At 42.3% G+C, this 17,059-nt stretch overlaps 1 protein-coding gene across 1 annotated transcript in view; it reads right to left on the minus strand.

Moving 5' to 3' along the window:
• LOC138622469 (meiosis inhibitor protein 1) overlaps positions 1-17,059 on the minus strand; it is a 59,387-nt gene that overhangs the window by 20,502 nt on the left and 21,826 nt on the right. The window contains 10 exon segments of the mRNA XM_069701296.1: positions 2,148-2,337; positions 2,565-2,688; positions 2,780-3,078; positions 4,434-4,584; positions 6,052-6,208; positions 11,443-11,540; positions 12,182-12,242; positions 13,850-13,961; positions 14,386-14,533; positions 15,229-15,320. Coding sequence (XP_069557397.1) covers positions 2,148-2,337; positions 2,565-2,688; positions 2,780-3,078; positions 4,434-4,584; positions 6,052-6,208; positions 11,443-11,540; positions 12,182-12,242; positions 13,850-13,961; positions 14,386-14,533; positions 15,229-15,320 — 1,432 coding nt within the window.

The following is a 17,059-nucleotide window of genomic DNA, read 5'->3' on the forward strand; positions in this document are numbered from 1 at the left end:
TGTGTGTGTGTGTGTGTGTGTGTGTGTGTGTGTGTGTGTGTAGCAGGGCAGAGACAGTTTCATCAAAACCTTTTATTTGTATTTATTTATTAAATTTATAGTTTGAATATGCATGACTGAGACAGTAAAAAAAAAAAAAAGGGTCTGCTGCTTCATAGAAAGTAAACTCGGGGGGGTAGCTCAATGTACCAGCTGTAATTATCTGCGCTTTAATGAGATACAAGCATCGACTGGATGTAAAAGTGGACATAGCTTCTGGGTAGGAAAAATTAGGACTATTTGGAAGTGCTGTAAACAGCGATACCACCGTGGGCCACTAGGGGTTGGCTCCAGAAAGCCTCCGGCTCCATAGACTCGCATTCATCTTCTCTCATGAAATACAAAGTCAATACATTTTTTCCACAAGTTCTTATGGTGTTGTTAGCTAAAGTCGTCTGTCTTCTTTTAATTCGTTTTCTGGTGGTCCATCAGAAAATAATCCCATCTTTAACTAGAAAATAATCTTAAAAAAAGCAGTGTTTTTGGGGGCGTGTCTGTTTGATTGACAGGCCTGTGGTCCAGTCAGGTTTCTGCTATCGGTGGGTTGTCGGGTTTCTAATCAGATCTAGTCAGATCCACCACTCGCTCCTCCCAGCTCGACCAAATTTCACTTCTGGCTCCAAACTAGCAAGATAGCGACGACCAAAATCCAAACTCGAGGCGTAATAATGGCCGTTCACAAACCAGCGGGTGACGTCACTGTTAGCTGCAGCTTGGATACCAATGAGCATCAAGCCAAATCCGGAGCAGTGAACAGTGACTCCAGTCAGGATGGTGGATCATTCTTTAGTACGGGGAACATTTTTTATTCGGCTTTCTGTCACAGCGGACTCTGCAGCCAAATGAGTCAGAGTTATTAAGGAATTAGGGAGCAGTCTTGTGTCTAAATTTGTTCTCTACGTATGGCGATGCTGAAAGGTTTATAAAACAGAGAATTGAGGACAGATTTTAAGGTTGAAGTAAGGAGAGTGTACTCCTTAAACTATGTGACACAACAGCAGAGCAGACGCTAACTGCATAGTTTTCACAAACCGTAAAGTGATTTGATCAGTGTGATTTAAAATAGAAGAAACAATGTGTCTGAGAGTGTGTTTATGAATCTGAGTCAATATGCATTTCTGTGTTTATTAGTAATGAACTGAAGTGATCGGCTCCACCAGATGTGGTTCAGAGTAATCTACTTAAAAACTGTCCTGCTGTTTATATTTGGGATAACACATACGCTGAAAGTTGAACTCTCTGTTTGACGCACATTAACTTCAAATGAAAGAATCCATTAGTGTTTCATCCCTCCACTGCAGGTGCATGAGGCTGCCAAAAACGTTTTACGCCTTGCATTTTATCTCAGCTTTTCCCAAGGATAGCTGCTACAAGTGTAAATTAAAACTCCTCTTCCAATTTTGATCAACTCTCCGTGAAGCTTTCCTGATAAAAATTCTGCCTGATAGAATTTGAAATTCCCCAAAAACTTAAATAGTAAAATCACAGTGAATCAATTCGTCTTTAATTTCAGTACAACGCATCTCATTTGTTTCAATACACTTGAGTCACAGAATAGTCACTGATCCCTGCACAGATTTCTGCCTCCAAATAGATTTTCTTAGGGGATGCAACAGGTATTTCTATTTTTCCATCATACCTCTATAAACATATGTATTCTGTCAGATTATGGCGGTGTCCCAATTTACATACTTCCCTTAGTGCACTTGTAGCCTAAGTACTCTTACATTTTAGTATACTGACTTAGTGCGTAGCGCAAAAATTTGGACAGGGTAGTGTTGTCTCAAGTCGCAAATTGCTTTTCTGCTCTCACCAGAAATACCAGAGCATCTGAATGCATCACCTGCCAACATATCTACAGGCTTGAAATTATTTTTCCCAGAAATGAATGTGTTTTCCTGCCCTCCGTTAAAAACACGCAAGAAACAGACTGATAGCTTCTATCCAACAGTATGTTGGTACTTGGGGAAAAATAAACCTTTTTGTCGGGCGTCCATCCCTTTCCACTACATAGCCTTGATGTCAAGGGTCATAATTTTACACTGAATTTGTGGAATTTTGTGGAATTTAGTCACTGTTTCATTTAGATACCAGCAGATGTGTCTTACCCTGTGCAGCTTGTCCCTGTCTGAGGCCATGGCCCACGTTCTCCACACAGACCCGCTGTAAAGCCTGGAGCAGAGCTGGTCTCAGATTTGCACACAACTCCGTCTCGTAGTCTCTCTGAATGTGCAAAAGAACTTCCATCACACCCAGAACTCGCTCTGCCAGAGGAGCCTCGCCGGTGCAAACTATGTCCTGCAGTCACACATACAGACAGTCATTAAAAAGACTGAGACAACTTGAATTTAGAGTATCTCTTGGTACCAGCATTTACACAATGCAGTAAAGCATAAAACACAGGTTCAAGAGTGTTTTCCACAAACACGGTCTCGTTTCAGTCTTTACAGATAGTTATACTTTAGTGTTAAACAATGCAGCACATTATTAAGTTCTTAAATCTATTTGGGTTCTTTGTTTCTCACCAGGAGGGTCAGTATGACAGCCGGATACTTCTCTGTCAGAGTCAGCAGCTCCTTGGTTTCTGTGTCTGCCTCCTGTTCCTGCCTCTCGTCAGCATGGTTTTCTCTCTTCTCTTTCTTCTCCTGTCTGTCTGCCTGAATCCAAGTATGAAATCCCACCACCTGTTATATTAATTCTGACTTCACCTTGGGTTTGTTCAAAGGGAATTAAAAAAAACACACTCTTGTCTAATGCATCTCTAATAGTTGGAGTGAAACAAGTAAAGTGAGCTCAATCAAAATATTAAAATGACTTATTGACAAATACATGTGAGTCTGAGATAGAAGATACCATAACCAGCCAGTCATCTGTGTGCTGTGCTTTCTTGGTCAACCAAAGCTCCAGGACCAGGAGTCCAAATTTCTCTGCCAGCTCTGGATAGCGACAGATGAAATGGAGGAGTGCCGGATGGTGAAAATAGAGGGATGAGAAGCTTTGGCAGGAGGAGAGTGCTTTGCCGATGCAGTTCAAAGAAGCCTTGAGTGGGTTGGGAAAGAAAGATTGATCAAGCCAGAGTACTTTCTTTTGACACACCTAATTTAAAAAGTCTGCACTTTTGAAAGTAATTTCCTTCACAATTCAAAAGTGAGACTCCTTTCGAACTGTACAGAGGCAGAGCCCTCAACTCCCCTGTAAACTATTGCTTATTTATAGTCACAGTCAGCATGAAGTATACACTAATAAGCACCTTCACAGCAGCTGAGAGGCTCTTTGAAATAATATAGCACATACTTTTTGAGGAAATGTTATTTGTTGTGTGTAGCTTTAAAAAAGGCAAGCTATAATTAATATTATTTGCAGCTGAATCACATACAGCACAATATGGATTTTGTATCAAAAGATGAGTATGAGCTGTCAAGCTTTGATTGGGAGTATTTCGTAGCCTCCGCATCACTGCATATTAAATCATACAGAACCATAGCTCCAGTACAGACTGTTTTATCTCTGTGCACAGGAAAAACATTGTGAACACCATAATCTTGATTAAATATTGACGCATTAATAAAACATTGCTTTTTAGTAAACCTATCCTAAAGAATGTGATTTGGGGATCTTTTCATATTGTTAGGCTGACTCACTGAGCACAAAATAGATTATTTAAAACTGAGGAAGACCACTTGCCTCAGCTGGAGGCTGGAGCTGGAAATGTAGTTATATATCTATAAAATGTTATAAGAGGTATGGAGGTTCAACTGAAACACACACTAAAATTTTAAATATTACTCATATATTGTAAAACTTTGATGATGCTGCGGTGTTCTAACATCCCGGCTTCAGTTGGTGGAGAACGCTGCAGTGAAGCTTCTGGCTGGTAAAAGTAAATTTGAACATGTTTCACTGGATTGGCTGTCTGTCCTGTACAGGATTACTTTTAAGATGTTATTGTTCAGGTGTTTAAATGGAGCAGCTCCTGCCTGTCTGTCTGACATGTTGCAGCCCTGTAGCCCATGTCGCTGACTCAGCTCTTTGGACCAGCAGCTCTAAGTTGTTCCTCTATACCAGTGTTCACAACCCATTTAAAAATCGATTCATTTTCAATTGCTTTTCCACATCAAAAACTAGTTAATTTGTTATTTACCGCGCCAACATTTTTGTGTGTGTGCTTTGGCTTATTCTTGCGTTTGATATTGTTTTTCTTGCTTTTTTTCTGCTTATGATCAAGTCTAGTTGCCTGTTCTAATACTTTTTGATTATGTGCAGCACTTTGGCCAAACACTGTTGTGTTCTAATGTGCTGTATAAATAAATCTGACTTGATTTAACTGTATAATTTACTTTAATCTGTTTGTAAATTACAGTGTGTTTTGCTGTGTTCAGAGTGCTGATAGTTACCCCGTCCAGACAGGGGCTCCTGTCCTGTGTCACTGCGAGCAGGTAGAGGGCAGAGCGGAGCACAGAGCGAGGCAGGCCACAGCTGCCCTGCTTCTGCACTGAGTGCAACAGCCACACCACACAGGAGAACACCGTCTGGTCGGGGAGGAGCCTGACGTACAAACACACACAATAAGTAACGACATTACTCCCAATATTGGCGAGCTCACATACATGTGGGCAAACATTTGCATACCGTGTGCAAACACTCAGACGGCCGACGCATTCAGCGTGGTCACACACAAACTGTATGTGCACTGAGGACAAAGTGCTCCAAGGGCATGTTGATGTCAGAAACTTGCAATCTATCTATCTCTCTGAAAAACAGGACAGAAACACACTAAGTTGGAATGAATATCAAGGACGAGCGCACATATTCTCACATCCTATCTCCGAGTACACAGATGCTGCACTCCCTCAGCTCCCCCACACTATGCAAATCTCAGGCCACATCTCCCATAATCTTGATGAGACCACACAGCTTTCATCCCCGTCCCCTGCATAGCCGAGGATCCACAGAAGGACAAATTCAACTTTCCAAAGAGGCTGACATACAGTGTCTCTGAGGGCATGAAATATGTATTCAAGAACAGCATAGCTGTGATGCAGCAACCCTGCCGGAACAGGGACGGAGCTACAGCCACACATACAGTCTGATCCTCGATGTGACACCGCTGTACATATCGTCTGGGGTTTCGGTTATGTAAATTCAGCGATGTAGCTCAAATATCATCTTTTCTGCTCTCAAGGGGGGGCATTACAGCAAAGCAAAGTGTCACTTTAAGATATTAAAATTGAGCTCGTGATATAAATGTCGCTGTTTGGCAATCACATCCAAATTGACAATGAAAATGTCTCCAAATTACTTTAATTGTCCAATATTTCTGATAGCACACAAATAATTATCTAAACTCCGTGTGGAGGAGGATGTTAAATATTTGATTGTGGCAGTATCATCACAACATACTGTGAAGTTTATACACAGACACAACTTTAACAGAGTAGTGGAGCTGCCAGCTGGCTGCCAGCATTACTTTTGGAGTACAGAAAGGTTTGGTGACATCGTGCTTTTTCTATTGATTCCCTATGTGCAGGTAATAGACTGCTACCAGGAGCTACTCAGCAGCCGCCGGGCCAAGAAATGACTGCCCTGATCAAAGGCCTGTTTTGTTGCAGTGCAAATGGACACTGCAAAGGGAGAATAAAGTCAGGACTACTGGATCGAACTTTGCTTGCCTGGAGAAAACCAATCTCCAACAGAACTCTGCACAAGTGCTCAGAATGCGGATCAGCAAAATGCTTCGTACTCATGCTGAAATATTTCTTGATTTCTTCCATTTCCACTAAAAAATAAAACAGCTCAGATTAGGAGACTTTTTGGAACTTTTTCTAACTAATACTTAAAAACTAAAATGAAGGGATTTTCCCTTTTTAAGAAGCAAAACATTTGCTTAACGTTATAAATTGCCTGAGTTCATTTCTGCGAATGTAAAACGTGATCAGCATGAGTCAGGGTGTTTTGTTGCTTGATAGTATTCTTTGCAGCCCGGTGGGCACTCCAGACTGTGCACTCTATTACCTGTCTCCTTCCTGCAGAGCGAGGTGTAGCATTATCACCAGGCAGTACTGAGTGGCCCTTGACGCTTGATATTCACACAGCAGAGAGGGCCAGTCCGACAGATGACAATACAGAGAGGGAAGGTTGTTTTGCAGAAGATTCTTCACCTCTTCAGCATCTGAAGGAAAACAAAAAACAGTGAGGAAATTAGTTTGATAATCAATGCTAGAAACAAGAGGAGAAAGTTTTAGAAGCACTGAGAGAGAGCAATGAAGGAAGACAGGATATGGATGATAAAGAAAGATGGAAGTAATACAATAAAAAGCAGCAGAAGAGGCCCTGAGGCCATTTTACAGAGAACTATTACTCACCAAGTTTGTGTTTACGACTGAAGCCAAGCCAACAGCAGGCTTATGATAAAAATCACAGAGGGAAGAAAATGAGAGCCAAACTCACACTTTTCCAATCATCCACATTGTATCAAAACATAAAGCCCATATCCATCATAAAGAAAACATGGATGTCATGGACGCCTGAATTAAAGTTGCATGACATTCTTTGAAAAGCAGTATTATGTAATAGAGCAATTTTTTTAAAAATGTATTTCACAAATGAGGTCCCTAAAGAATGGGAAGAAAAGATGAAAAAACAAAAAACACATTGAATGATGGGTGTAGTATCGAAGAAGGAAACTGAGATGGGTGAAGATGAAGACAGGAGGGCCAATATGCTACCTCTAAAGATTGGAGGACTGGAGCAGGGAGCTACAGATGATATATAGAAATAAATGTTGCTGCACAATATGGGAAAAGAGGGAAAAAGACCAGATAAAAGGGATCCCTCTAAAACGGCTAATGGGTAGGATTATTTGCAGTTACCTTGCCTTAATATGTGTTCTCTAAGAAGCAGGCGAGCGAGAGAGGTGGTGGGAAACAGTGAGAACACGAGACTCTAAAGAACTGAGAGGGACCAACACTGAAAGACAAATGAAAACAGGCACCTAATAGAGAAATCGTGCTGTGCAACGCAGCATCCTGCAGGTCTGAGGAAAAAGAGGGGAGAGGTGACCTAAACAAAGGAAAGAGCACCATAGCAGGGACAGAGAAAAAAGAAGTATGACAAAGAAGACATAGTGGGGAAGGGATAAGGGGCAGCGATCAATGACAACACAGAGGATATACGTAAAGCCCCAGCAGGGTGGAAGGAGAGACAAAGTAAAGAGGGAAATAGTAGTTAAAGAAACACAGAGAGGAGCAGAGATAAATGTAAACTTAGTGTTCTGTCTGAATACAGTAATAAATGCAAAAATTTAAAAAAAATACCCAAGTACCAAAAAAAAAAAGCAAAAATAATAAACAAATATCAAAATGTAATTATTTTTACAGTACACAAAGTGCCAAATTACTGCCGAATAACACCGCAAGGGTCAACTGACTCAATATCTGCCAAAAGTCTCACTAACTAACATGCACGCTAAACTCATACACCAAGTAGAAACCACCTGTAACAAAGCCTTGGCAACACGGCGAGTGTGCAACTATCTCACTGGGGTTATCAAGTGGGAACTTCCCTTCACTGGTGTTTCATTAGTTCGGCCTACGACACCTCAGGAAGGCTCAACAGCAGTCCTGGCATCCAGGACCACTTCCCTCAATACTCACATCCACCACCCTGCTCTACCTGTTTAACATCTAACCTAGAATGACTTGTGCCTACATACTTTGGCAACATTATCTTTTCACAAAGCCACAAGAACATATATGCTACACACAACCACCACAACCATTCTTCCACAAACTCATCCATGACAATTGTGTTCATTCTCATCTTGTGAAGCTAAAAAAATTGTATTCAAAAAAGTCACTCAACTATCAATATCTAGGTTAGTGGGGCTCACATATGTTTAAACATTGTTGATACTTATTGACAAGGAGGTTCCAAAGAGTGAAAAAAAACCCACAGACTACCACTGTCCACCACCGTTGGTGCTTGAACCCCTAAAGAAGGGTACAAGAATAAAGAAATGAAATGGGAAAAGGGATGTTGACCGATGGCAAGGCAGAGAGCACACCACTGTGGATAGACAGTCAGAAAAAAATGGTATCATAAAAAATGAGGAAAAAGGCCCCCAGCACCAATAAATCCATCCCTTCCGGGGAAATGGTGAAAGAGTAGAGGACATGGAAAAGAATAGAGGGTTGTTCAGAGTCTCAAAGGGAAGACTGGGAGAGGAAAACAGCAAAGGACGGACAGATGAAGCAGTTGAAAGGGGCGACAACAGATGGGACAGAAAACACACGACCTAAAGAGGAGGGTGCAGTGAAATGCTGCCTCGTGCTCAGGTTTCAATCAACGGCAAAATCAGAGGAGAAGAAGAGATCAGAGGAGAGAAGAGAACATTTTTCATGAATAAGATTATCACACAGATACACAAAAGTACAGAGGACACGCACTTCAATAACGTCGGGTTACTTTACGTAATCCCTGGTTCTTTAATAACAGTGAGGTGTTTTGCGATGGGGGATATAGCCCACCGGCATTAGTGGCCCGGGAGAAGGTGCATTAGGTCTGACTTGATGCGCCTGTATGCAGCACTGCATGCTGACGGCTAAAAACGCACAAACGTGTGGGGCGTGGCCCAGCTCGCAGCCGTACAAATATCCTGCACTGACACACCCCTGAAGAGGGCCCATGATGTGGCCACGCTCCTCCCCTTACACCTATAGGCCAGACATATGGTCTCCACAATCCAGCGGGATAATCTCTGGCGGGACAGTGGTTTACCTTTATGAGGAGTGGCTCAGGAAACAAACAGCTGATCAGTTTTCCTGAATTCTGCTGTTCTACTGACGTAGGCCTTCAGCGCACGCACAGGCCATCATGTGTTAAAAACTCTGGTCCTCCATTGTGGAAAATGGAGAGGGGTACACCTCTCCTTAGCTTAGTGAGCCCCGGGGAGAACCGCAAACAGGAAGGGTGGATGGACAAAGCCTGCAAGTCACTGACGCGCTCGGCTGTGGTTGAAGCCAAAAGCAGACTGACGCCAGGAAACTTCGTTCAGCCACGTGCTTCTTTACGGGACGTCTAAAAACTGTGAAGCAGCTAGCCAGCTAGCCTGATCACGCTGAGGGAGGAATTGTAGTTTCTCACGGGAAGAAAGCAAAAATGAGTTGGAAGGGGCAAGTCGGCTGTGATAATATGAGCGGGGGCGTAGCCCGAGCACGGCTCCACCTGTCTGTAGTAGTTGGTTCCACCGAGGCGAATTCCAGTGAAACGCCGAACGAAGTTAGAAAAAGACCTCACAACAGTTAATCAGCAAAATCAGAGAGCAATTCAACCAGCAGAACACTGATGAGGAGAAACACAAACAAATGGCCAAAATCTGGTTAACAAAGTTGAAAATAATGATAAAAATTCATCTGTTGAAGAAGATAAATAAACAACGTACCATCTAACGGTAAAATTCAAGATGAGAGCGAAGAAAAATGAGGCAAAGCAAGAGGCTGAAAATGAAACTGAAGCAGATAAGGATGATAAAAGGGAGAAAGATGGTGACAGACAGAAAAAGGGACAAGCAGGAGTCTGGCGACGCCAAACTCATTATTCACAGTCAAAAACACACAAACAAACACGCACGCTGGGTACTTGCTCGTACAAACTCTTGCATCTCATTACCTCAAAGAAATATTTGACTCAACTCTGGTGTCAGTGTCACCACACGTCCCCCGGGAACAACTGCAGCGCACAATGAGACTGTTTTTTTTTTTGCTTTTTGTTTCGGGGTATGTTACAGTAATGAGGACAGAGATTACAAGGGGAATAGTGTCGAGTTTTAGCATTTCATTTTGTGTACTTACCTGTAATTACTTGAGTCTAACACAATCTAAGGCGATGGGCCTTCAATTAAGAGACTTAGCCTGAGCTTTTTCACACAAAGTCATTTTACATGCTCAGAAGATGTACAGTACGCCCCTGAGTCCCTTCCTTTCTTTCTGTATAGAAGCTAGAGCTGTTGATAGAGACCTTGCAAATATCTTTCTGAAATAGCAATAACAGCTTGTCTGATGAGTGTCAGAGGCTCACACCCTCTGCCTTTTTATCTTTATGTTGTCATCAAACATCAATGACATTAAGCAGGATTCTAATTCCTATTGGACCCACTGTTCGGGTTTAGATAATGTAGGCTGTCATTCCCATACGCCAGATTTCCCCATCTTTGCCAAAGTGAGCATTCAAGTCCCCCAGCAAAGCAATAGTCTGTTGGTAGGACCCCCAAAAACTCACTTCGGAAAGACTGAATACTCTATCTAGTGAATACCTCTCAAACATTTGCACCAGCTCCTTTCCCCTCAGCAAGATGCTAAGAGCCCAGTCTCCCTCCCCTCTATAACCACCTGAAAGCCTTTGCACCCAACCTCTATGATGGACTTTGCGGGTGGTGGGGCTGCCTCCCATGCTGCCATTTTGGGGTGAACCTGGCTGGGGAGGGGTGGGGGGGTTGACCAGGCCAACAGGAAATGCTATCCCCAGGCCTGGCTCCAGGAGTAGGTCCTGGTGAGTTTTTTTTTTCTCCTTCTCCATAACTGTTAGTCTGGATATTCACTCCATATGTTTAAGAATGGAGCACACTGCTTTGAACGACATAGCTCTGGAGATCCCTTAACCAAGCAACCTCCTCTGCTTCAACAAAACTACAGTCTAAGAAGGGCTTAAGAGAACAGGTGAGTCTAATAGGGATGAGAATCTCGCTTCATGTTAATGAAGTCAATATAATGAGAAAAGAAAGAGAGAGCGTGAGTATAGGTGGGCAAGAGAGAATGAGCATGCAATAAAGAAAAACTGAATAAAAGCTGAAAAGGAATTTTATTCAGCTTATTCAAATACTGTATCATTTTGTTAGTTTGTGACAGTGATTGTAGAGAAATAAATGTTAAGATATTTCTCCACAGAAAACTTGATTCAATAAATACATACGTACTAAAGTCAGCTAGACTTAGTCTGTTTCATAATAACTGTACCTACATTTATGTCTTGGTGACAAATTTGACTGGTGATGTATTTAAATGCATATTACAAATCTCAAAATATTATATATCAGCGGCATTATCAATGACAAACAGCAAGTCAAGTGTTTCCAGCGGTAGGAGGAGTTTTGAGGCACTGCGGTGAAAACTTGTCAGACTAAGTTTTTCTAAAATGAATAACCTACTCTGATAAACTGTAACTCTGACCTGACAGAACGTCACACAAAACAAATGAATCAGTATCAACAGCTCACTTCGACGCTTCAACACTCTCAGGAAATTAGTGGCATGACATCATTGCTTGGAAGCGTAAAGGAACAATGGTTTTTTTTGCTGGTGCTGCATGCCGCGCTGTGTGTTGTGCGAGTGTGTGCACATATTTGCATACCATGCTGAGAGGAGCCAGAACGAAGGTCGGAGTGTGAAAGCAGACACACACTGAGTTTCTGAAGAAAACCACAGCACGATGCATTCAAATTTGGGTTCCTGAAAGAAATTGGTAAGAAGAAGGAGGAAAACACAGAAAGTGAACACGGATATAAAAAAGATGTAGAAAGAAAGCAGGAAAACCATAGAGTGAAATAAAGAAAAAATGAGGGCATCTGAGACGGAGAACAGATACTTCACAATGCACAATCGAACAAGTGAAGAGCGAACTGTGAAACACAGGACAGGATGTGCCACGACTTGCTCCTTTCAAATATGAAACAGACACGGTGTGGTACAGTTTCATTACAGCTCAGAGCAGAGGGGCCTGAAGTCTACTGAGTCAACCACAATGACGACCACACCAACACAAAAGCACAAACAGACACACACACAAAGCCCCAAAAAACCCACACAATTGCAAAAACCCGCTGTAGACTTTGTAGCTGCAAATTCATGGTCTGAGTCGCACTGCTGAGAAAACTGGCTTATTGGAAAAAAGTCAACAGAGACCCAAAAGTGACAGATGCTTGTCAGTGTGTTATCTGTCTCATTGCTCAATATTCTCCAACACAGAATGATAATAAGAAGTTTCTGAGGCACCGGGGCTTCATTCACACACAGCGACATTTTTAGACAGTAGCATTTTGTTAATTGGTGTGTGTCTGTGTGTGTCCTAATGTCATCCTGCTACAGTTTACCTGTTTCCTGCACAGAGGAGGCCTTTGTGTTCTACAGCCAGCCGGTAGAAACCAGAGGACGCTGGAGGGAAGAGGAGGTGAAGAGGAGAATAACTTCAGATCAGATCCACCCGTCAGTAAATGAAGTAATGAGACAGTAGGAAACGAGGTAGGGCATGAAGATGGTAACCAAAAACACAATTTATATAACAATTTTCAAAACAAATGTTACAAAATATATGATAGGCATAGACAACAAGGTAACTAAAAATGCACACACCCACAAAGAAAAGTGGCCTGGTCAGAAAATACCCCACTTTAATCTCCAGTCAAATAACAGGAAAAAGAAACATATTTGTTATTTGACTGGAGGTAATGAGACACTAGTTCTACTTTAGTAGACACTAGTTCTACTTTCTACTTTAACTCTATATGGGAAAGAAAAAGAAGAAGCTGGAGTTAATATCTTGCCTGTTTCAGCACTTCAGTGAAGAAGAGCACTTCGGACTTACTAGAAATAAGGTTTCATTTTATTAAGCTACCAACTCTTTTTTTTAGTGCATGTGGACCTGAGACACATCTGCAGACAACTGCTCTGCTTTGATAATCACTCACAGCAGCATGAATATAAAGCTTCAGTTTCTTTATAAAGCCACATGGGCCCGTCAAAATGCCCCAGGCAAAGAGCTTCCTGTCAATAATGGAGTCTCATCATTGTCAACTCGCAGTTCTGGACAGACTGCTCAGTTTTTCTACAATGATAGAAAAACTTCATGCAGGCATTTAGTCTTTGATGAAAGCAGAATCAGCTGTTCATACTGCGATTTAATTTTCAACTGCACAAAATAGACGTTAGTTTTATAAACATTTACTCGTTACAATGACTCAGAGGAGAACACAATCTGTTTGGTGATAATAAAATGAAATTAAGTAAATTGCTGTTTTTATGATTAGCAGGAAACTATGCTTTCTGGTAAAATAGCCTGTTTCTGTTTATCCCACATAGTGAGTCATTTATTCAAACAACAAATAAACAGGGTCTTAACAGCCCCAGCTGGATTCAAACAGCAGGCCTCTTTAGAAAAATGTTTGGATAGCATGTTTGTGTTTTGTATTCCTGTGGACCAGAGATACAGAGGCCGCTAGTTTCACAGTGGTATGGTGGATCACAAAGTTTAGAGACTGGAGCTGTAGTGCATACGCAGTGTGCAGCACCGTGACGTGCACGGAGGACTGAGAAGCTGTAAACTTCATGAGTAAGTACACCAAGTTTCGTCACTTGATCAAAATCAGCACCTTAGTTACACGTGGTTTTTAATCAGTGATGCTAAAACTGAGTGCGTTTGCAATTGTTTACGTGCCTGAAACTTCCTGAGTAACTCAAGTCAACTCAACAGTGACTTTAATATTTTTCTTACATTGCATACTGGCACTATAATAATCACAAGGACTGTCAGCCTATCAAGCTGAGAGGCCCTCCAGACAACCACAAAGATACTGTGTGTATCCACTTCTGCATCAGTCAAAGCAGACTGGTTTATTCCTACGATAATGATCACGATTGCTTCATCCTGTGTCGACGCCAAGCGGAGAACACTCTAAGACAGAATATATGATACTTTATGAATGTACGATTGAATCATTTAACGCTTACTGTTGCTTTGAGTTTAACAGTGTTACACAACTCACCTAGTTTTTTCGCAAAGACCGGCATGAGAGATGGAAGAAGGGTAAACAGGGAGGACAGGATGGAGTAGAAGTACTGCAGTGTCTGGGTGTTGGGTGTACGCTCACACATCCTCTACACACACAGGGAGTCACAGACAAACACAACTCATAAAATGGAAGCAATTTTTTCTAATGTGATTGAGTTTCAGAATGAAGAGAGCCAACACAATAATACATAAAAACAATTACCAGTTCCGACAGCAGAGGCGCTGATCGATAGACACACGTGTCCATGTGTACACAAAACTAATGAAGACGGAGGATGTGTGGCTGTGCTTATTAATAGAGTCATTTAGGGGAACCGCCAGACGGCGTACGATAATTATTGTGACCCATTTCTCAGAAAAGAGATGCCAGCAACTGTTCATTTCATCAAGTGTTTGGTTGCAGCTGTGACAGCGAGACAGAAGGTTAACAGGAGACGATAATAAATTGGACATGTGCATCTGTGTGTGTGTGTGTGTGTGTGTGTGTGTGTGATTGTGGTCAGCTCTTACAATAACGGTGGGTATCCAGACGGAGTCGCAGCAGCGCAGCAGACATTGACACAGAGATTCCAGTGAGTCCTGAGCACTGCTTTGTTTGTATGGAGCTGTGAACGTGTTCTCCTTCAGAACAGGCTCTGATGCACACTCCTCGGCCAACCTGGACACACACAGACATCAAAAACACACTTTCACTTACAGATGAAAATGACATAGAGACCTTTACACAAGAAAGACAGGAACACATGTAAGGATATAAATAAGGATTTGTTTTGTTGGGCTGAAAACATTTAATTCAGTGACTTGTCTAATGTTCACAAAACAGCACTTGGTTCAATTCTTCAATTCATCAATAGCAGGTATGATCTTGTGGTTTTGAGCAAAGATAACTTTGCCAAAGTATGTAGGCACAAGTCATTCTAGGTTAGATGTTAAACAGGTAGAGCAGGGTGGTGGGTGTGAGTATTGAGGGGAGTGGTCCTGGATGCCAGGAGTGCTGTTGAGCCTTCCTAAGGTGTCGTAGGCCGAACTAGATGAAACACCAGTGAAGTGAAGTTCCCACTCGATAACCCCAGTGAGATACTTCACACTCTCACCTTGTTGCTACAGCTTTGTACCAGGTAGTGTTTTACTTGGGTGTCTGACGATAGCATGCATCGTGTTAGCATAGCAATCGGTGAATTATTGAGTGGTAGGTGCAGGCAGGTAGTACTATTGAGTCAGCCCTTTCAGTGTTATTCCATATTAATATGGCACCAAAGTGTAGTTGTCATAAAAAATGAAGACAGCAGACAAAGAACAATGTAAGACTGGACACTTTGTACATTAAAGAGGTATTCAATACTCCGTTCTGACCTGCAGGCAGCTTGAAAACATGCCAGAGCCTGGAGCAGAAATCCTTCACACTTTGTACACTGGCTGCTGAGATCTGACCTCTTTAGACTCCCCTGAAGGATAACAGACAGAGATGGGGGAAAAAAACACAAGAAGAGGTGATTAAAAAAAGAGTAAATGTGCAAAATACAATTATGTCACAAAGAACTTTATTCACTTTGACAAGTATAATGTAAAACACTTAAACATCACTAAGACAGAAGCAGAGAAAACCAGAAACATGAGGTGCTCAGTGGTTTGCTAAAACTTCCTCAAGGCAAACTAAAAGTTCTTCATTATGGCTTCTTCAAACTCCCTCCACATTTGAGGTTTTGGGTCCACGATCGCCACAGCTGCAGCCCCTCTAGCCTGCTGGCACCTGTCTGTTGCTTCAGGAGATCCCTGTGCCAGCCACACACGAAAGGCCTTGTTCTTCAAGGGTTGGAGCTGTAAACGGCTCCGACGACCTTCCGAGCCCAAATCCTGACAGCTTTGAACATGGCCTACTTGGATTTAACGTCGCCATCCTCCCCCAGGATGCATGAGAAGCTCTTCTGAAGGTGGGAGTCAAAGATCTCGAGAACATTAGGGCTTAACCAGATGTTCCCAGTTCACCCTCACTACCCGTTTTAGTTTGTTCCAACTCACTACCAGCTGGTGATCAGCTGACACCTCTGCTCCTCTCTTCAACCAACTGTCGATCATTGATCTTAAGACGGAAGGTGTTCTGGTACCCAGAATGCTTTTGCACCACGTTCTGCTTGGATATGGTCTTCCTCATGATCGATAGTAGCAGACAAGTCAAACAAAAGAACAACCCCTCCAATCAGCCCTCTCCAGGTTTCTCTATCGTTGCCTACGTAATGATGAAGCCCGAGAAGACTCCCCTTTGCATGACCCAATCCAAGAAGACCGAGCACAGACAACAGTCAGAGCCTTCTTCTTACAGTCACACTGAGACAACCCTTTTGTTCTCTGTGGAAAACTCCACCACAGCAGCGCCCAGCTGGGGAGCTGTGAGAATTCCCACACAAGCCAGGCGTCATTCACTCTGGGCAACCGGGACAAAGGCTAGAGTTAAGCACCTCTCGAGGAGTTTGGTTCCAGAGCCAGTGCTGTGCATGGAGGTAAGCCCGACTATATTTTGTTGGTACGGCTCCTCCTCCTTCTCCAGCACCAACTCTGGTTCTTTCCCCAGCACCAACTCTGGTTCTTTCCCCAGCACCAACTCTGGTTCTTTCCCCACCAAAGAGGACACAGTCCACGTCCCAATAATAAAAAAAAAATTCCCCTCTGGGATTAATAAAGTATATACCTACCTACCTACCTAGTCTGCGTCTACGGCTCCCCGCCCACCTCACCGCCATGGCTGTCCTTGCAGGTGGTGGGCTCGCAGGGTGCTGCCTCAGAATAACTAGTTTATTTCTTGTAACATTAATCCATGCCAACTAGGCAAACTGAATTTTGTTGGCAGTCACATTTACTGTCGTTGATGTACCACACTTTCAGTTTAGCTTCAGACAAGAATCAGGATTTTTAACAAACACAGCATGAAAAACAAACGGAAAGCACATTAATTTCTTAATGAGAGGAATGAATTTCCTTTGATCAAATATGTCAATCACGTACAGCGGGTAAAATAAGTATTGAACACGTCACCATTTTTCTCAGTAAATATATTTCCAAAGGTGCTATTGACATGACATTTTCACCAGATGTTGGTAACAACCCAAGTATAATCCATACATACAAAGAAACCAAAACAAATAAGTTCAGAAATTAAGTATTTAACACGCTTACTGATATTTATTTA

Source organism: Brachyistius frenatus, unplaced genomic scaffold, assembly GCF_029030835.1.
Source record: "Brachyistius frenatus isolate BFR_SWC_R1_liver_20210118 unplaced genomic scaffold, ASM2903083v1 Contig_36, whole genome shotgun sequence".
Taxonomy (NCBI): Eukaryota; Metazoa; Chordata; class Actinopteri; family Embiotocidae; genus Brachyistius; species Brachyistius frenatus.